At 39.0% G+C, this 22,907-nt stretch overlaps 1 protein-coding gene across 1 annotated transcript in view; it reads left to right on the top strand.

The window, feature by feature from the left end:
* Positions 1–3,538: 3,538 nt before the first annotated feature.
* LOC126484371 (tubulin beta chain) overlaps positions 3,539–22,907 on the top strand; it is a 79,685-nt gene continuing 60,316 nt past the window's right edge. The window contains exons 1-4 of the mRNA XM_050107848.1: positions 3,539–3,595; positions 3,675–3,783; positions 4,425–4,780; positions 5,033–5,232. Coding sequence (XP_049963805.1) covers positions 3,539–3,595; positions 3,675–3,783; positions 4,425–4,780; positions 5,033–5,232 — 722 coding nt within the window. The remainder of the gene's footprint in view (positions 3,596–3,674; positions 3,784–4,424; positions 4,781–5,032; positions 5,233–22,907) is intronic.

Raw genomic sequence — 22,907 nt, 5'->3', positions numbered from 1 at the left:
ATTCTGGTAGTACGTGTCCTCCATGGAGCTGTAATAGTATTTTCTTGGTTACTTTAACGCTAATTATCGCTGACGAAGCCTACTTTATTGTAAGTAACCGGTGGTGTACAAAGACACTTTATTCTCGACTGCTGGCACAGAACCATAGGCTTGACTCATGGGAGACCTTCTGCTGCCTCTAGTTTGACAAATTGTATCATGAGTGACAATGTCCTGCTGTCGCATATGTGAAGGCTCCTTTAAAAGGTACAACACACGTAACTGCAGACTTGACAAGCACGAATGATCTAATGTTTTACGCCAAGTCTGCTTGAGCATGTAGACGATAAATTTGCGCAAATTCAGGCCTTGTAGATGTTTGGTGGTAGGTTTGACTCCTAGTAGCTATTAAATAATCACGTAAAGCAAGGGTCGTATTTATTACTTTGTCAATGTGCCCTAGTTCCAAATGTAGAACGATCTGAAAAATCCTAAAGATAATTGTAAATATCCCAAAAACCTTCTCAATAATAAGCCTCAAATGAAAAGCATCATCTCCTATGCCTACACAGTTGTCGTGAGCTTTTGACGACTTCTGTCTCTCTGAAATGTTCAATGACACAAATGTCACCTAAAAAACTCTGTATTCTAAAAAGGACGTCCATCCGGTATCCTGTCATTTATACCGAAATCGAAAACAATAAATCTATCATTTACGTCTACAATTACTAGTAGAACCGTACTGCAACACGTGTGTAATTAAAATAAAATGAGCCACTAGCAGCTGGAGGAACTCATCATCATCATCATTAATCGATTTATCAGGGCCGAATGACGTCATCTCGTTTCTTCATTTATTTCTTAACTAACTGAACCTTCGAACAGACGTCTCCATCCACAGGGATCTTCAGTTCATCTACTTGCTGCTCTTCCTTGTGGCCTTCTGTTTTCAACTTCATCTTGCAAGTTGGTCTTTTCTAAAGTATCCCCTTCTCTTCTCAAAATGTGCCCAAGTTACTGGAAGTAGCTTTGACTGACGCGGGAAGATAAATTGTTGTGGTGCTACGTTATTCTACAACTGAAGCATTGGTTCTTCTTGCTGACCACGGTAAACGTAACATCTTCCTCCAAGACCACATCCAAATGACATCTATTCTGCTCTTGTCAATGGCTTTCATCGTCCAGGTCTCGCTGCCATATAAGCACACCGGGAACACCAATGACTCCACCAAGCGCGTCATCTGTCATTTTGGCTATTGCCCACTTCTGCCAAATCTTACTGAGCTTAACCATTGCAACTCGGCCAAGGACGATTCGTCGTTTGTTTTATATTATTTATCGCAATGCCCTTTTTCAATGATCAGAGTGCCTAGATAGGGCTATACACAATCATTCACTACCTTCAGATCCTTTAAGCAACTTGTAAGTTGGATTTCAACTAAACCTTGTCAATCAATAGCCATTAGTTTGGTCGTTCTTTTTCATGCTTATACCTAGACCGAAATTGAAACTGATAATTCTTCACTCCGGAGAACACATTACTAAGTTCGTCCTCAATTCTTGCAATGGGAGAGGTATCACCAGCAAAGCGTAAACTGCTGATTTTCCTGCCGTCGATTGAATTTCTACCATTCCAACAGTTCAATGTGGCATTATGAGATACTACGCATAGATGTTACAGACCTGATGTGACAGTGTATTGACTCCATTTGTCACATCGGAAACTCCTAGCATTCATCATCCATCTTTACGGTTGCAATATGACTGTTTTTAAGACCGTTTAGTAATGATGCTAGGTGTTTCGGAACGCAGACACATTGACCACAAGACACAGTCAAAGGACATTTCATAATATAGGAAACAAATGAAGGCACGGACACAGATTTTACGATCTTTTTCAGACATCTACCTCAAATTCATGATTGTTTCTCGCGTATCTTTACCTACCACAAAACCTGCCTGTTCCATAGAAATCGTAGAATACAGGAATTTCTTTAGGCGTTGATTAATTATGTGCAGGAGAACTTCGCTTGCATGCGATACTAATGCTGCAGTCCGATAACTGGAGCAGTTCCTAATTGACCGTTTTTTGTGATGAAGAATTAGAAAATATGCATCTCTTACATATTAAATGTAAATCGCGCGTACGTTCCTCTCCCATCACAGTCAGCATTTCTATGGAAATATCATCTATAGCTGGGGCTTCGTTGTTTTTCAAATTCTTGATGACATTCTCTTGAGGGACTCTCTATGTATATCTTCGCAAAACCTATAGCTATCTTAGATCAGTAATGTGAACGCATTGTGGTATGAACTGCACATATTTCAGGTACGTACTGATGCTTGTAGAAGCATACTTGAGCTATGTGGAGGCATGAAGGATTCGTGCATGCTTGTGCAAAACGCTTGCTCATGCCTGCTTGTCAAGCATGGGGTTACGTGAATAGCCACCTTAACGCATAGTAGTGCTGGAAGCAACTGTCCGGAAGAAGCTACTCTGCACGCAGTAGTACAATTTCCGAGAAAAAGACGAAAACGTTTCAACTAACACAGTGACACTTCTAAGTTTGTGGCGCCTTTTTCTGTTGTGTGAGGTCAACCAGTACTAATCGAGAGCTACTAGGCAATGGGCACTGCAACTGTAATTTTTCCCATGGAGAGAAATCACTGTTCAATCAGCGGACACGGAATTTTGTGTTTCTTCGTGTGAACTTAAAATCGGAAATCAATGCCCCAATATGCACTATATATCAGAAGTTTGTGGCCTGCTCGACTTCACCCGCTCTTGGAGGCAACATTTCTGACAGGGGCATCCCCTTAAACGTACTTTTCTAGCCGGTTTCCATTCATCTGTGTTTATGAAATAAACACTGAATTAATAGTTTAAAACAGTAAAGAAAAATACAGTAAAATGTCTTCAAAGACCTAAAGTGGCACTGAATGCTCTTTCATTGTATCTGTGTTTGTAGGAAGCAGATAAAAGGGGAGAGCCGACATACATGTTTGCATAAAAAAATTCTATTTCGTAGTGTGATTATAGTGTAGTAAATGCCAAGAAGGGGACAGATGTCTCGCAAAATAAAAACAAAACTAAGAATTCGTAGCTTGAATGTTCCTTCGCTGCATATTTTTATAAAAAACTAATGTAAAAAATCACAAAAAGTTAGAAAGCTGTGTTCCTGATTTTAGATTCTTCTTAGATGGATATTCTTTGCTTTTTCAACAAAGCATAAAATAAACCTTATTTAACCGCGTTTTATAGCTACAGAAAGTAGTTCCGATACCATTTAGGTAAATAAACGTCAGTTGCGGCTTTGTAATGGTAAAATGACAGTAGACGCTTTCAGAACAGGATAAAGTACGTTCTGGCGGTATAATTTCCGCAAGAAAAGTTTTTAACTTCATATCGGATTTTCCTGTTTACTAACTATTCCGCAGTCTATTGTTGTAACACGCACATTTCTAAATTTCGCACAGCAGTCAACACATACTCCAACGCTAAAAGATAGGTAATGCGAGTGGTTTGCGATAGCAAGTGGTAATTTAAGACCAATTAAATATGCGCGAGATAGCACATATTCAAGCTGGACAATGTGGAAATCAAATAGGGGCGAAGGTATTCAAGTAATTTTTGTTGCAAGTTATCTCACAAGCTTCGTACTTTAGTGATACAAATAATAATATTCTTTTTTCAGTTCTGGGAGGTAATTTCCGATGAACATGGCATAGATCCGACTGGAACGTACCATGGTGATTCTGATTTACAACTGGAGCGCATAAATGTGTACTACAACGAAGCAACAGGTAATTCACTGTAAATTATAGTTATTTGTGACACTTTACTTGTAGTATCTCTTATTAATTACTGAAAATTTTACATCGATGAATATATGGCTATTTACGCAGATAACATACCTCATTTGAGATTACCATTGACTATCACTTTGAAATGACACTGTTTCATTTCTTTCGTTGTTTCTACTTGCTTATAAATTTGTTCTGTGAACTGTGGGAAACAGTTGCTCTAAATATTTAAATAAATCATTTTATCGAATTTGGAGCGTAACAAATAACATGACTTTGGTGAGATTCATGATCTGGGGTAAATTTATTTAGGTTTTATTCGACTGATTTTTGTGGAGGGAGATACATAATCCTTTGCGACAAAATTCATAGTTCGAAAAGCCATCAGAATATCTTGATTTAGAGTTTTAAAATTGTGGCAAGCTAAATTCATGGTATTTCTTTCCAAAGGCATTTCTTTCCACAGTACTGTAGAGAACATTGCATTTAATGGTCATTCTGGCTGTCTTCTCACATAAAATAAACATACATGTGATTAAGATCTCATACTTCAAATATAATTATACTTGACCGTTTCGGTTTTAGTCACTGACAGCTATGTTTCCAATTCTGAATACCAACAGACAGTTTCTTTCTCATAGGAGGGAAATATGTGCCACGAGCCATTCTCGTGGACCTGGAGCCTGGTACTATGGACTCAGTCAGGTCTGGGCCGTTTGGACAACTGTTTCGCCCCGATAATTTCGTTTTTGGGCAGAGTGGAGCAGGCAACAATTGGGCGAAGGGACACTACACGGAAGGTGCTGAATTGATGGATTCGGTGCTTGACGTTGTGAGGAAAGAAGCAGAAAGTTGTGACTGTCTTCAGGGATTCCAGCTAACTCACTCGCTGGGCGGTGGAACTGGTTCTGGCATGGGAACGCTGCTGATATCGAAAATAAGGGAGGAGTACCCTGACCGTATTATGAACACCTTCAGTGTTGTGCCATCACCTAAGGTAAGGGCGAGAGTTGTATTAATGTAGACATGTACTGAGTTAAATACGCTGCAAGCAATGAAGATGTGTGCCAATTAAAGTATGTGCCAGGCTTGGAGGCGTGCTCACGTATCCTAGTGGTTAAGACGAATGCTCGTAATAAGCAGGAATTCCCGGTTCGAGTCTTGGTCTGGCACAACCTTTCAGTTGTCACTACATATCCTTTAACATGTACTGTTGTACCATTCAGTGATTGATGATATTATTTCACAGGTCTCTGACACAGTTGTTGAACCATATAACGCCACTCTCTCCGTCCATCAGCTAGTTGAGAACTCCGACGAGACATACTGCATCGACAATGAAGCTCTGTATGATATCTGCTTCCGGACATTAAAACTCACTACTCCGACTTATGGAGATCTGAATCACCTAGTGTCTGCAGCAATGTCTGGAGTAACAACATGTCTCAGGTACGTGTTCTATTGAAGGAAATGAATGTCGTTAACGCCAACAGCAGTTGCCTAAATTGCAGAGCTTGTGTTATGCTTAGAACGTTCAAATGTAAACATGGACGTGTGCATCAGTTTCGCTAGGAAAGGAGACTTAGAATTTTTGAGCTTCTTGTTGGGTCATGTACTGTTGTCACACATTTTACGATCACTGCACTTTCATTTAAAGAAGTTTTATTTTTCGTTTTTAACACTGAGAATATTTATAGTGATGTGCTAAGCACTTTCGATACAGTGATACTCAAACAGAATTCTTCCAGCAATTCTACGTCTGTGGCCTGACACTACGTGTAAACATAAAAGCAAATACTGCATGTGTTTTTATTTGGCCACTTTTAATTTCATTACTGTATTTACTCGAATACCTATCAAAATACCATTTCTTGTGAGAAGTCTAGTTTGGTGTGTTGGTTAAAGATGAGTGCCAATGTGCTACCGGTAAGTAAAATTGTATCTGAATGCATTCATTAACATCCTTCTTTTGCTTTTGGAGCATCCACCACACTTTTTTCCGTGTTCCATAAAGGTCTCGTTGCGTACATTTTGTATATCGTTCCTGATAATACTCTTTTATTTTTCAAACATCTGAATTCACCCGATTACAAATGATCTTACACTCGCTATAATCGTCTCGACTTTGACTGTCTTTGTATTTTAAGAATGCTTTCTTCTTGTGAACAGCCAATTCCGAAACATCTTGGCGAAACCATGCTGCTCTGTTCGTAGTAATGCCTCCTGCCAGATTTACTCTAGTATATTCTGTCTAAGAGTAGCTCGCCTAGCTACTACATCTTGTTCTTTTAGACAATGATTGAAATTTAAGTCGAACAAACTCAAATAGCTTCACAGCTTGGATTTTTCAACTAAATAGGTCTGGTGACCAGGAACATCGTCGTTCGTTTAAGTGGAGTCGGTTGTCAACGTAATGACGGAATTTTTGTAGTTTCAGAACAGTTACCAATAGTATATATGCCAATAAGAGATTATTGTTGTGTTCAGCCACTTTTTCGCATTTACTTTCGTTCCCCATAGTGTGCAGCATTGTGTGGGCCTAGCATAAGAAATACGCAGAAGCATACAGGTAGTAATTTTTCCCTGGTGTCTTTTTCTAGTGGAACGGGAAAGGGAGCTGTACTATGTAGAAGTTAGCAATCAAGATGCAGTGTCGTTTGGTAGGTCTGGTAAATCAGAGAATTTTGTCAAATGCTGTTGTTGACAAGCGTAATTCTTGTACCGATTTCAAATAAACCTTGCGTTAGGACTTCAGGAATGTAACTGTTGATAGCTGTCTAAAGTGGTTACTTAACAGCTGCTGCGAAACATGGGAAAAATTAATCTCATTCTAGGTTTGGGTTAATCAGTTTTTCAGTTTAAGGCTTAGGCTGCAAGACTGATCAAAACAGTTTAAAATGCATGGGGTTCTACACAAATACTTTTAGATTAATGAGTTTCTATGTGGCAGTATAAGCTATAAGGATGAAAGATGCTCTCTGACTGCCAAGTTAAGGTCACTACAACGAAGGTCGTTGACAAAACACATAACATTGTGACGCAAGATTGCCGAAAGTTCGCAAGATAATCGGAATTATAGACATCTCAACTGAATGAGGACACGGCATCCTGCACAAAAAATGTGTGTGACTGGTGTCAGGATTGCCAATTGTGGACCCAGAACGCATCCAGAAATAGTCTTACAACAGCGCTGTTTAGTCACAATCGACAGGACCTTTTGTGTCGTTTCGGAACCATAAGCGAAACTTGCATCCGTTATTGTACATCAGTCAAGACTACACTTATGTTCAGAGAAACAGAACACCTTGAACGAATAGAGAATGGACGTTCGTATTCACAGGTTATGTACATTAATATATTCTGCAGAAATGATTGGCATTTCAGTCACATCAATTCAGCATGTGTCTCATTGCCTAGTAGGCACAAGGTCCGCCATGGGCCCTGACAGCTTGTTCCACACATGACAGCATCGACACGCATAAAGGCGTGAATAGCTTCCTGTGGTATAGCCATCCATCCTGCATTCTCCTTGTTCCAAAGTTCATCTGTGGTGACTGACATTGGGTCACAGCACCGCACCCATCGTTTCGCCACATCCCACACATTGTAATTTGTGGTTGTACTCAATAGCACCCCACATCACAAGGCCTTGAGGTGGCACTGCATGTCTCATGTGAATGCACTCACTGTGATGCCGCTCCTCCTGTCTGTGGCTAACCAAAATGCGCCCATCGTTTACAAACAAACACAACGTAAATTCGTCCGAAAACGCTATCTAGTGCCATTCCTGTTCCCAGTGACGACGTTCCATACACCCTTGTCGTCTAGCATGTTTCTGCACATTAGGCAAATATAGGCGGTGAGGTGGACGACGTACACATAACCCATGCTGTAATAAACGGCGACGGACTGTCACCTCTGATAGTGTACGGTGTGTTCCACTGTTGCGCCAGAGCCGAGGTGGACGCTGAGCTGGCCTGCAGTACCATTCGGATGAGGTGTCGACCTTCTCGGGTGGTGGTATGGTGATGCAACCTGACCTATCTCGTCGTGTTCTAACGCCTTCTGTGAACGTTCTGCACACTCCCGTTTGCACTGCCAAAATACTTCATCCCACACGAGCAGCATTTTCCGGTATGGATGCATCACATTCTCTCATGCCAATAACATGTCCTCTTTCAAACTCACTGATTTGACAGTACGGATCGTGAGGCATCCTGCACGCCTGCTCAAGTCACATTGACTCACTTCGGCTCATAGCGACGACAGCCGCGGGTAGCATTCATCTCACGCTAGGTGAGGGGAACCCTACGTCATAATGACGTAACGCTACGTCATCGTGATGTAATTAACCTAAATCCACTAAATGAGTACGTATATCGATCTTTGCAATTGTACCGATAACGTCAAAGCTAAATGTAAATACATGTGTACAAATGAAGTGGCAGGAGTTGTGTGATATGCTCATCCCAGCTGAATGAATTGCTAAATGTAATCCCAACAATTTGCGATGTTGTTGTGTATTTCATGAACACAATGTCTGAGCGAAGGAGCCATAACGAAATAAAAAAAGCCTTGTAATTCTTTTTAATTCCGATGGATCCTGCATACATCGTGTGGACAGAAAAGTGAAGTAATTAATTATTAAGCTGCAATCCAAAGGATGTAGGATGTTATTGTGTGTTTCGTGAACGTTACGAATATCTGAATGAAGGAATCATAAACCTAACGAAAGTTGAAAAAGTGTCTAGTCATGTTTTCAGTCCGATTAATATTGAATAAATCATGTGGATAAAAACGTGAAATAGGAAGAAATTAAAGTGTTTCGTATTTTTATAAAATCCAATGAATTGTACATAATTCATGTGGGCAGAAACGTTAAACTGAGAAACTGAAGTGGTTCCGAAGATAATTCCGAATGTTGCTAGAAACATTAAACCATCTAGTTCCATTTAATTTTGCCTTCGTGTTGTAAATCAACTAAGAAAGATACTGAAATCTTTCAGACTATCTTCATGGATCTGCTCGAAAGTTCTCTCATCTCCGTTACAGGCCATGTTCAGAACGACGTACACGCTAGCAACACAGTACAATAGGACAATGAAAGCACATAAACAAATAACAATGCAGATTCAAGACGCACACAACAGTCGATATATACAGAATGCACACAACAGTCGATATATACAGAATGCACGCAACAGTCGATAGGACAACTCGTGAATCTCATGATGACGCGTGCCTACGTCACTATGACGTAGCGCTCTCCTCACCTAGCGTGAGGTGAATGCTACCCGACAGCCGCAGGCACTAAACGGCAGGTGGTGTTGTGCCGCAGTATCGATGTTGACCTCGAACTCGCTCTTTAGATGGCGCCGTGTGTAGGTAGTGAACTATATACCTCTGAAAGTAAATCGAAAAATAAAGTAGAAAAGTGTACAAAATGCGTTAATTTTGCTATATGTTGTGATGATAAGTGTATTTCATGCTTCTTTGTATCAAAAGTTACTGAAAACATCGGGGGTGAAACAAATAGAAAAGCGAATTCCTCGTGTGATGCAAGCACGTCTTCACATGAGTACAACTGCCATGTAGTTTCTGAAAATTTAAACGCGGAACTATGCTCCAGAAAAAGAGAACAAATAAAGGTATGGCGTGTTTTAATTGTAAGACCATTTATCGTCTCAGAAATGTGAATGCTAATCTAAGTCAGAAAATCTGTTTCTGCTCGAAATGTGAAAGAAAAGAATTAGGGCCTACAGCTAAACGAATGCAGATCCAGTGCCGAAATTATTTCAGTGCTACTTCAGGAAATACGCACTTAAAACAAAAAGTAATACAGCATGGAGCATTTAGTGCATCGGAAGAAATTAATATCGATAAAACCCAAAGTAAATCGAATGAAAACGAAAATGTTTGTGCAAATCTTTGCAAAAAGTGTTCAAAAAAGACAAATGGTGTCATATGTGTGTGCTACAAAAGCACGTTTCATTATCGATATGGCCAACTAGATGTACAAGTGTGGAAGTGTGAATTATGCAGACTCGATAAGAACAGCAGTCCAGATCTCTCTGAGATTTCTCATATAAAAATCGCAAATAAGTGCTCGTCAGGCATACAAGTGAAAAACAGTTCTAAGGATTATAGTATTTAAAGTGACGAAAACCTTTCATCACAATTTATAGGCGAAGACACACTTAATTGGCGTACAACACACATTCATATAAGTGGTGCTAAGGTGAATAACAGCTCTGGAGATAATCAGTCCTATCAACACGCAACTACTCCCCAACACCATCACCCATTATCTCAGAGCTCCAAGGAAGAAGAGTCAATAAGAAAACTGATGTTTATTGCCGACAGCCATGGGCGCGGAATCACATCTCATATACTAAATGAGACATCTACAACGATTGCTGCTACGGGATTCATCAAACCAGGTCCAGGTTGAGTAAACATACAAACACGGCAGAAGTCGGTAAGTTATCCACAAATGATTACGTTGTGCTAGTTGGAGGATCTAACGATATCTTTAAAAACGAAACATCAAATGCCTGTCAGGGGCTAAAAGAATGTTTGAGTGACTTAACTCATACTAATGTTGTTCTCTACATCCCACATCTTCATGATCTACCACAATGAATCATGAAATAAATGCAACTAATGACAATATGAATCAACTGCTAAATACTTCAAAAACGTTACTATAGTGAATATAAACAATATTGGCCGCCGATTTCACACTGCTCATGGACTGCATCTAAACGGCCTGGGAAAACGACTTGTAGCGAATAAAGTGCTGAGTGTAATAGGAAATAAGCCTCAAGAGATAATCACGTGGTCAGTATTGTTAGACAAACATCGGCAATCTGTTTCTAAAGGCTTTTTTAGGCCAAATGTTAAGACTGGTGATAATCTGAGGTGTAATAATTTACCAAACAGTCCGAGTTTATGGGGAAATGCTAAGCTATCGAAGTGTAGCTACGAACCAAGAAATAACGGTATCAGTAAACTCTGTGTGTTCCACTAAAACATCAATGGTCTCAGAAACAAACTGGAGCTTCTAAATCTCGACATTATTGATGCTGAATCTGTAGACTATGCACAAGTAATATGTCTTACAGATCACCATATGACAAATGGAACTGAAATACCTCAAATTGATGGATGATCATTAGCAGCCAGCTATTGTAGAACTATAAAGGAGAAAGGAGGGACTGCAAACTATGTTAAAACTAATGTAAAATATAAATCCCTAGACACAAGTACTTACAGTGCAGATTCTCACTTTGAAGACTGTGGAACCGAAATAACTACAAATAATAAGTCGTTTATAATTTTGGCAGTTTTTATGGCCCCTGCAGGGAAAACATGTATCTTTTTAAACCAAATTGAACAACTTCTGAACCAATTATATTCAAATCACAAGTATTTAAGTATCATGGGTGATTTTAATGTTAAGCTCTTAACTACAAATAGCAGCAGAAGAGAACTAGAACACCTGATGGAATCATTTAACCTAATTTCTGTAGTTAACTTTCCCACTAGAGTAAGTAGTACTTGTAAGAGCCTAATTGATAATATATTCCTGGGCAGATGCAGAAGTCTAATTCTCAGTGGTCTGTCAGATCGTGATGGTAAGCTGCTTACAGTAAATGATGTCAAACTCTGTGATAAACCTAAACACTCTTTTAAAACTGTCAGGCCAGTCAATAATGATAACTTAGAAATCTTTAACCGTCTCTAACAGCATATCGACTGGACCCCTGTATTTATGGAGAGGAATATTAATGAAAAATTTAAACTGTTCTCTAATGTGTTTGTGTCATTATTTGATACTGTAGTTCCAAAAATAGTCTTGAGAAACAATTCCAGGCCGCAAAATGGAAACCCTGGGTTACTAAAGGGATCAGAACTTCCTGTAGAACAAAAAGAAGTTTATATGAATCCCTAAGGCTATCTAATGATCCCATCAAAAAGGATGACTATAGATTGTTGTACTGTAATATTTTAAAAAGAGTAAAAAATCCAAAACTATGTACATAACAGCTGAAATTGTTAACTCAAACAGCAAATCAAAAACCATCTGGCAAGTTATAAAAAGAGAGAGTGTTAAAAAAATAGAGTACATGATATACATAGAATTAATTCAGGATGGAAATATTGTAAAAAATACTGAGGAAGTTGCGAATATCTTCAATAAACATTTTTAACAGCTGCAGAAAAGATTGGCTGTGAAGGCTCAGTGGTTGATGCGATAGCCCTTCTGCACAAAGCTAACAACGCCAGAGTTTGCCAGATGCAGATAACCCCCATAAAAATTAGTGAGATCAATGAGACAATCAGAGAGATGCAGTCAAAAAACTCTTGTGGGGTTGATAATATTTCAACTAAGATACTCAAGCACTGTCATGGCTATATAAATGCACCCTTGTGTCACATTTTTAATGAATCCCTAAAACAAGGTATTGTTCCACTTAGATTGAAATATGCCTGTGTGAAACCACTTTTCAAGAAAGGTGAAAAAACTGATCTATAACAAACTACCACTCAATATCGCTGCTAACAGGTTTTTCAAAGGCCCTCGATAAACTGGCATACAGGAAAATTTTTAATCACCTTAACACCCATAACATTCTCAGTCAATGTCCGTTTGGTTTCCGGCAAGGCCTCTCAATTGATGATGTTATTTTCTCTTTCACCAATCAAACTCTCGGATCTCTTGACAGAAAACTGGCACCAGTTGGAATCCTATGTGACTTATCCAAAGCTTTTGTCTGTGTCAACCACGAAATTCTGTTAAATAAAGCAGACTACTATGAGTTAAGTGGAATAATGTTGACATGGATTAAATCTTACCTTACAGATAGGAAACAAAGGTTAATAATTACTGACGGTAATGGAATCCCAGCTTTATCCAAGTGGGGCACAGTCAACACTGGAGTGCCTCAAGGCTCGGTATTGGGACCCTTATTATTTCTTATCTTTATAAATAACGTGCCACACTGCACCACATCAGTGAGCAAGTTCACCCTATTCGCTCACGATACTTCTCTTCTAGTTGACAAAGCACCAGGGAACAACTGGGAAACATCTGCAAACAATACATTTGATAGCATCCTGAAATGGTTTAACTGTAATGGACTCTCTCTAAATATAAAAAAAACCTCATTATGCACAGTTTCACATGGCACATAAAGAACCAGGACAACAAATTAAGCAAGTCGACTCAGCTAGGTTCCTGGGTGTGTACACAGACTGCAAGCTAAATTGGTCCAACCATATCCGAGATCTAGAAAAAAGGCTACATTCTGCAACATTTGCCTCACGCATAACTGCATCAACTGCGTATAAGGAGGCCATAAGAGCTGCTTATTTCGGATATTTCCATGCACTTTTGGCTTACAGAATCATCTTTTGGGGCATTCAGCCCTGGGCAAAAAACGTTTTTATTACTCAGAAGAGAGCTATACATATCACGAGTGGTGTGCAAGCAAGGCACTCATGCAGGAATCTGCTTAGGAAATTACAGGTATTTTCAATGATATCTCAGTATGTATACTCTCCCTTTTATGTTTAATTAATAAAAACCACTCTCTCTTCAAAACCAATAGTGAATATCACGGTCACAACACAAAGTCAAAAGAGGAGTTTCATAGTAACCAGTCAAAGTAAACCTTGTACAGAAAGGAGTAAATTATACAGGCATCAAACTTTACAATGCTCTACCCAGTGTCATGAAAAGTCTTGCTCCTGAAACATCAAAGTTCAAGAGCAATCTGAAGGAATACATAGTACAAAAGTCATTCTATTCAATTAATGAATTGTTTAGTACATAGGAGCAAGTTTTTATTATACAACCAAGTTACCCACGCAATGTAAGCATAAATGAAACTGTTTATTGCTGTAATGTTATATTGTTTCTGAAATACTTTGATATTGTTAATATGAATGTGTACACATAAGTGTTAATTCTGATGTATGTATTATGTTTGTATTTCTCCTAGTGTCCCATGCTGTTACAATGAGTTCTGTCATGAATTAACATTATTGTGTGCTGCTGTATTGTTAACATCGTAAAAATATTGGCTTGTTCCATATCGTTGCAACTCCATTGTTATCAGGATCAATGGAACTCGCAATAAAATACGTAAAATATAAATAAATTGAAATGCTAATAATTTCTGCTGAACATACTAATGTACATGTCTTGTGGTACAAACGTCCTGTCTCTAGCCGTTCAAGGTGTTCTGTTTCTTCTGAACATGAATGTATGAACCAGGACCAGTGTAATTTTACTGTAGAATGCGAAAACCAATTTATCAGCTAATAAGCAGATGGACAATGTTCTTTTTTTAGGTTCTCAAGGAATGGCCCTGATAGATTATGTAAAAAAAGGGCAGACCCATAATTGGGCCCTGATAGACTTCTTTGTTGGATAGTATGGCATATGGTGGTTGAAATACAGCTATGTTTGGTACGAAAAGGGTGATCTTTCACAAGAACAGTCCATAGTTGCACACTGTAATATTATATTGTTGCTCAAATACTTTGATCAATTTTTCCAGCGATATGAAGAAATTGCAAACTGGCTGCAGCAAAGGCACAGCGTCGTCGCACTTAATCAAACGATTCTCGCACTTTCAACTTTGAGATTTTCCGACTGTGTGTGACCCATTTTAAAACGTATTCGAGGTATTTGCCAAAGAAAAGAGCACACCTTGCGACACAGTGGTAAAACTCTTTCTGATTGAATAGTATTGTATGAACACATTTTCCTACAAAATAATATCCAACATACATACTTTTCTCTTTTACAGCTCATGCTCAAAAATACCATTGCCAAATTTAATTCGTTTGCGCGTTGATAGATGCTGTATTTCTTATCGTAGATGGGCCTATTCTTTGCTTTAAATTTTTTAATATGCCATGGACTTCGCAAATGGGGAGGGGGAGCAAGAAGAGGCACTAGTCACCCCCTCCTCTCACCCTGCCTTGGAAACTGGAGTACAACTTTTTACTAACTAGAGAACTCTCAGACACTTCTAGAAATGACTGTCTATTATTCTGATAAGCTGAAGGTTTGGGCAATTTTAGCATAATGTTGACGACCTGAATGAAGAATATTGCTTTATTAATCGTTGCATAATTTCTGTTTGTTTGGTTGTCACACTGTTGAAGGGATATTAGCCGTTTCGTTCGGCGAAGCTTTATTTTTGTACTGACATGAACTTAGGGTTCATGCGAACCTTTGCAGACTCGCCCCCCAGCCTTTATTTCTGTCGATCCCTTGTATCCGCTATTGCTTTATTCAGACGTGGCGCATGGAAATCACTCAGTTTGACGCAGTGGACCGCTGCACACTTGCCCCTGCTGGACACGACGGAGTTCAGGGTCTGTTTAAGGCACAAACGACACAAGCCGACGTTTGGGACACAAGCTGAGAAGAGCGCGAGATGCGCCACAACTGCCAGATTTATGTACAAGACGTATCACAATTATTAGTAGCGGCCGCTTGGGACGCCAAGGTGAGAGGGGCACCCAAGTACAAGATTTGTATACAGTGCATTTCACAATTAGCAGCTAAAACTGACACGGATGAAAGTGTAGAAGTGAAAGAGGGGAGTGCTCCAAATGATAAGTATTTTGTGTCGGAAAATATTCTCGAAACTGTCTTGACAGTGTTATACAGTACATGTGCTTGTTTCAATTGCAGCAAAAATCGAATGTGTGAAATGTAAGACATACTTTCTGAAATACACAATTAATACAAACATTTTCATTTGGCTAATACTCCATAGTATGCACAACATTGTCAATTTTGTCCGAAAACTTCAGTTTCCCTATGTTTTCCAAAATAGCCATCATTAAATCTTGCTGTAATTTATTAAATTTTGTATGTTTTTCCTTTTTTAACGGTGTGATCAATTGTCTTTTATACGCTGTGTGACATGTAGCAATTTATATTAGCTTGTGCGAGCCAGGACCGGCTTGGCGGTGGGTCTCATCATGGCTTCTGACTTGAGTATAAAACGTACGCCACGCCTTCGTTAATTCTGTTAGTATGGGGGTATACAGAAATTTATGGAGAGGATGGAGAGGGGGGTAAGACTAAAATTGGCACATTTTATACAAATGAGATGGTCAGTTTCGAGACGTCGCAAACCACAAGAACTAAATTTTATAGGTAACAAAAACTTATTAAATTTCATAGAATTTATAATGTATAATGTATGAATCAAAACTCTATACGCCAGATTACTTGGGGAGGAATGAGGCACAGAAGATTAGGACTTTAACGTCCAGTCGACATCGAGGTCATTAGAGACGGACGAAAATGTCGGATTGTTTCAAGGATGGGAAAGGAAATCGGCCGCGCCCTCTTTAAGGAACCGTCCCAGCATTTGCCAGGAACGATTTAGGGAAATGACGGTTAACCAAAGTCAGGATGATTGGATGGCAGTTTGAACTCTTGGCCTTCTGACTGTGAGTCAGTGTGACAACCACTTCGCCACCTCGCTCGGCGAGGGTGGGGGGAGGAGAGGTAAGTTCAACATCTTGCCCCTTCCCCTACCCCTGCGGACGTCTACGCCTGTAAATAAGCATGAAATAATAATTTCGACTAAAGAAGCTCAACTTTTTGGATACGTTATAATTTGAGTATAATAATATTATATGCTATCCCCAAAAAGACACTCAGCAAGGTTATTGATGCGATAAAATCGAATGCCGACAGTGTGTACAACAAACAACATTGTGTTCAATGAGACTAACATGTCACACTTAACACGATTCCAAAATCTGTTACATATAACATCGTTAATTCCGCCTATCACTCCTGCTCTCACACATCTAGATGCACTGAACAGTGTTTTGTTAGTTTACGTTCGCAGCAGTCAGAAATCAACCAATACCAGATGGTGTCATTTAGGTCCTCTCGATTCAAATAGTCACTTCATCTAGCTCCCGCAGCAACGAACTCCCTTTAAAAAAGCAAGTAGGATGTAGGACTTAGACTATATTTAAGTTGGCCATATTTTTGAAACAAGAAAAAAGGACATTTTGAAAGTGAAAAGGGATAAAACAGAAAGCGTAAAATTGTTTCATCATAAATACCATGGATTCGAAATTAATAATAAATAAATAAAAATGTGTAACTTGTACAACAGTTCTGAAGTGTAGAACTATTACAGCAGGATTCATCCTCGCTGATATTTTGCTGATGAACGTATTTTCTTCAGTAAGTTCACTTTACCACTCGACATTTTGTAAAAATTTATGCAAGTATAATTAAAGCCCACCTTGTTAATCAACATAGCTTTCAGAGTCTTCACTGAAAGAGTGTTCTTGTCAGTCGTTCATAAACCATTCATATGAGAAAACATTCGGTCGGTGATGGTGTTAGTCCCAGGTAAACAAAGAAGAAATTCCAATATTTTGAGAAAATTGGTATAAGGCACATTGTTCATGTTACAGTGTGAAATAATTTCTACCCAAGAATTGCTACGTGATGATTTTTCCATTTTCCACTTTTGTAATATTTTTGGAGATCACAGGCGCTCAACGGCGACGTTATCAGCTCAAATATTTTCAGTGATATGTATTGTTCAATGTAGACATACTCGTAATACTGGTCAGTATCGTCAGTTACAGCTAAAGGAACCATTTCACGAATGAAATCTTCATTGGGGTACTCCTGCCTTAAGTGCTACCCAACTGATGTCCCACAATCTCTCAGTGGGTCCCAGCCACTTATTTAAACATTCAGCTGCGGTCTGATAAAATACATGGGCATATTGTTCAAAATTTGCAACCTCTGATGATAATCCCTCATTTTCCAATTTACCAAGAATTGTTCTGACAGCTGATGTTATGAAACAGCCTTCATCCTTGGAAACTAAATTAGCCTTTAAATCATTAAACACAGAGATTACTTCCAAAACTATAATTGTTTCACCTCAACTCTTTGCAGTGTATTGTGAAAAGTTGATGTTTGTGAAGAAAGCTTTTTTAAGAAGAATTTTTGCAGAATTTTTTCAAAGAATGATTTTTATAGACTGATTTAATAAGAAACGGACATTTATTTTGAGATTCAAATACTATTTCAGAGGAGCAAACATTGTCAAAAGACGTCTGACCATAGTGAGTAAAGCAAGCCACTTTTTTTATGCTGCTGGTCTACAAATTCACAGTATACTTTAAGATTTTCAACTCATGCAGTATACACAAAGAAGTACAAACATATTTTAGAAATAACGCCTCCAATATGAATAGGAAGGACATCATATGGATAGTATTGTGGATCATATTAGCAGAACCCCAACCCCAAGTAAGTTATGACTAAATTTCCTCTCAGTTTTGTGAAGATGTTGATGCCTTTTCTGGAAGCACACCACCAAATCTGCATTTCGTGTCACTTGCACAAAGAGCGGTTTTTTAAAGTTATTATTTTTCAAACACTCGCTCAGAAATGTGGCAATGATTTCTGAAGTTTCTCCAGGAAAGGATTTCAGATCCAGTATTTCAACTTGAATCCCCTCAGTAGGATTAATGTACCTAACAAGCTATGTAAATACTTTTACTTCGTTATGGTATGATGCATCCATCGTCACTTAAATAAAATTAGCTTTCTGCAGATTAGATTCTTGTTGAGAACTGACAAATGGGGTTAACACATTGGATATAACTGCCTCGGTTTTGTTACAGCTGCAAGTAAATTTTTGATCAAAATTACGTTGGATAAGTTTAGCATTACAGTCCATTGATCTGAAAGACTGGTTTTGTTGGACAGTATGGTAACTGAACGCTCCTTCAACAGCTACTAATTTCATCTTTATCACGAAAACTTTCAATTTTGAAAAAAAGGTCAATATGGTTCTAGAAGAAGCATTTGCATGCACCATTCTTTTATGTTTTTCACTTTTAACATATATTGTGATGTATACGATCGCCCCCCATGGCTTATAATGAAAGCAGATGCACGCTTATTGCACCTAATATCTGAGTCAGAATTTTTTTTTTTTTTAATGTATTGGCATTCCTTTTATAGATCACTATTAAAAACACACTTCATTTCGAAGGTGATATATTATAATCAAGTGTTTTAGCACTCGCTGTTTACAAAAGCTCACAGTATTTTATTATTTCAAAATGCAGAACACAGTTTTGTCTCCTACCACAGTCCCTACTATAATGAATTTATTTTGACTCGCTTTTCAGCGATGTACAACAAGAGAGATTGCATTACCCCAACAGTCAGGCCACGCCTCGTAGTTAACTTGACAACAATACTCCAAAGAAAGCAATAATAAAGGCGGTATGGCACAGAAGAGCGACTATCTCCTCACGTCTCTCCTCCCTTTGTCTGAAGAGTACATGAGCAATTTCAAAACAACGGAAAGGGGAGACACATTCACAAAGGAACAAGACATGGCATTCTTCGAGCCAAAACGGACAGATCTATTAACTTACTCAATTCACTCTTCAAAAAAAGTAACAAATGCATGATGATCGGACCTTGGAGCAGTCTGAGACTCAATGCTACTACCTATCACTTCTCTAAGTTTTCTTTGTCTTCTATAAAAGTTAGTTCTTGTGGTACGACGCATACCGAAACTGGGCAATTGTAGAGTCTTACACTGCCACCTTCCGCCTTTTCAGCAAAATTTTTTCAGACGCTAGCAATGTATGCACATGTACTTACGCAGCAGGCAAATAATTCCTCCCACATTTTACCGGTAAGCTTTTGTATTTTCCCAGTCCAAAAAAATAATAACATAGTGACGTAGTTGGTAATGGAACAACACCACTGCAAACGATAGTTTTCATTGGGGGAACTTATGGTGCAGTACTCGTTCGCACAATCACAATCTCCAAGTTCCCTGGCAACAGACTTTCTAAAAACTATTTTTAATATCTGTGGTCTGCAAGAATTACGCCCATGATTTGGCTATCAATGATACAGCATCAATCGTTTTATGTGAAACGGTGCTGACCCGCAGTAGAACAGGGCCAGCTTCTGTATCATGTGCTGCCCTTTTAATTTTGGTACCCCTGTCGTTGTGTCGAAAAGCAGTCCTGGGGGTTGAAACCCAGAATAATAACCGCTAGATGTCACGAGAAGTGGACCTACCATTATAAAAAGACGCAGGGAGTATTGCGTTGTCAGTAGAGAAGTCAGGAGAGCTCAGTGGCTTCGAACGTGGACTAGTGATTGGGTGTCGCCTGAGTAACAAACCCATTAGGAATGTAGGAAGGATCGCTCACAGTACAGTAGGAACTACTTCCAATCATACACGACGTGGTTAACGTAATGTGTACTTTATTCTCAAGAGCAACTCTACACAGTTCTTCTCAGTCTATGCAAAGATCGTCCACTCTGTGCCGGCCAGAGATGTTCGAACCTTGCGTAGAGGTCGATATCCCATGGAGGTAAGAATAAGGGGAGATGGCGCTACGTATCCCAGCCGTACTACGTTTTGAAGCCATGGGGGCGTGGCTCGCTGCCATGACACTCTGACCAAAACATTGCCAGTGTGCTATAGCGCTGCGTGTATTACGGTTGCTAATTGCACCATATACGCATGTAACGTCATCAGATTGGTTGTTTCAAAGTTTTTGTTTAAAATAAAATCTCGTAAAGGCGAAATTCCGTGTTTTTTCTGATTAAAAATAGTTTTCAATGTAATATTACGAATAGCTAACCTTCAATGTAAACGATACAATTTTGTTAATTCAGTAATAAACGTGTATCACAAACTAAATAATAGAAACTGAAAACTAAGTTAGCTATACCCTACCTCCAAAGCTCCATAAATACACCTTGTTTGTAATACGTACTGGGACATTTCAGTTACGTTACACTAATGGGAAACACTGTTCATTACCATAAATATTTACTGAAATACCGTACATAGAATGGCAAATCTACACAGTGTCCTGTTTAGGCCTATACTTTACGCCAGTTAATGTAGTGTTAGCTTTTAATTTGGTACATGATGAAGACAAAGTGAGTTACTCAACACTTCGATTATCGACGATACGTACGTATTATACTGAAACGTGAACTTGAAAACTAAGAATTTAATTCTTTGAATTAACATACCTTTTGCAAATGTTTTGGGTGTGTAGGGAAAACTGATGGTACAGCATTTTCTCGGAGCCTTACTGTTCGGTCTATGTCCTCTTCTCGGAAATGCTGAGAACATATAGTGCTCCATTTAGACGCACGCCAATTCTTCCTCCTCACGGCATTCTCCCACAGAGCTTTCCGACTTTCATTTTTAGGAAATCTAAAATCATACAGGAGAAAAATACGCTGTAGTACAAGTACCGAGGTAGCACACGTTCATTCACAATGAAGTTGTAAAATCACACTTAACGAGACAACTTACACACGAAATGTTATTCCCTTCGATTTCGCATCACAATCAGAACGATTCATACATCCGAACACCACACAAGTCACCATAATAGCGCAAAATCCTTCCAAAAGCGAGCGACAAGCCCATGCACACAAGCTTACAGCAGCAATGTTTTGGTCGAACTGAGATGGCTACCCTCGGCTTCACATAGCTTCACAGCTGTGACGTCACGGCGTCTCCCTCTATTCTTACCTCCATGCGATATCCCCACAGAGACCACCGCTGGGACTACAGAGTACTGCGGAAAGCAGCAGTTGGCGGACGCTGGTGTGCGCAGAAGCACGCAGGGGAAGCCCAAATAGCATGCGCTGATCGCTGAACATTTTGTCGTTCTGTGTAGGTCGACATCACAAGAGCACATAGGGACATGCAGCTCCATTCAGCTCATAACAGAGTTGTGTAGTTTGCTTTAGTTTGTGATGTTTTGCGATGCTTGATACAAGTTTTGCCTTAAAATGCTTGACTGTGATGTAATGGCGTGCCTATCGCACAGTTGGAAGACAAGACTTGGGTATAATTTATCATTCGATCCCAAAAGACTGTCATTGCAGGAAGTCTGGATAACAAAGTGCCACCAAAAACATTGCTTCAGTGTTATGACATCAACAGTGTGTTTGTTGCATTTCACACTTGATGATTACATCCATGACTTACAAGCAAAAGTTTTTATCTACCACCTTTGAAAGTACTTAAACCAAATTACTGTAAATATATCAGCAAGTGTTCCCAGTATAGTGGTAATTCAAGTGCAGTGATGCAGTTTTTCTAAATAGGACAGAAAGATAGCAGGCAAGGAAGACAATGCAAAGTGCAGTTGAGCACCTCGCTAATGTGTTTATAAAAATTAAAATGCTGGACAACAGCTACAGATGAATGTCAGATTGACAGTAAGCAAATCAATGAACTTAGTAGACCCAACACGAATAAGAATATAGGAACCACAGTCTGAGAGCTATATGTGCAAAACCGAGGTATAATGAGAACTGCATGAAAATAAAAGTGAAAGCTTGTGTTGAGAAAATAAAAAATCGGCACAAGTATCAAAAGATGTGAGTGCAGAAGACAGTGATAATTATCGGGCAAACTGTTTTCAAGAATGCAGATAAACTACTTGCTGAATAGAAATGAACAAGTGAAATGGCAAAGAGAAGATACTTACAAAGGAGTTATTCTTAGTGCTGTACCAGTGAAGCATTACTTATTTTTAAGAAATCAGGTTGGTTTTCCATTTCCAGGACGATCAACACATTGTTTCCTGGTGCGCTTTCAGATGTTTTGCAGCTAATTAAAGTTCATTATTGTCAAAAGCTGAATGTATATGTGTGCTCTCATTCGACGAAGTGACTGTAGACAGCAGTGTTTCATACGATTCTGTTGAAGATCGTGTTGTAGGACTGCACTGTTACTTGTTCTGAGATGTGTTTTTTTTTCAGTGTGGAGGCAGCCAGCCTACTATGATTTTGTCTCACAGATAAAAGGTGATCGGTTAAACACTACCATGTGCGCCATACAGGATGTTGGCTACAATATTGTTGCGGCGGTGTGCGACCTCGGGGCAAGAAATCGAATTGTGTGTAAGGGTTTTAATGTAACAGATACAAATTCCTGCTTTCCAAATCCGCAGTATGAAAACAAAACATCTGGGTGTTCTTAGATATTCTACATTTGTTTAAATTAAAGAGGAACCACATTCTAGATGAT

Source organism: Schistocerca serialis, chromosome 6 (assembly GCF_023864345.2).
Source record: "Schistocerca serialis cubense isolate TAMUIC-IGC-003099 chromosome 6, iqSchSeri2.2, whole genome shotgun sequence".
In the NCBI taxonomy this organism is placed as follows: domain Eukaryota; kingdom Metazoa; phylum Arthropoda; class Insecta; order Orthoptera; family Acrididae; genus Schistocerca; species Schistocerca serialis.
Note: the sequence above shows the minus strand (reverse complement) of the source record. Positions and strands in the feature narration are given on the sequence as shown.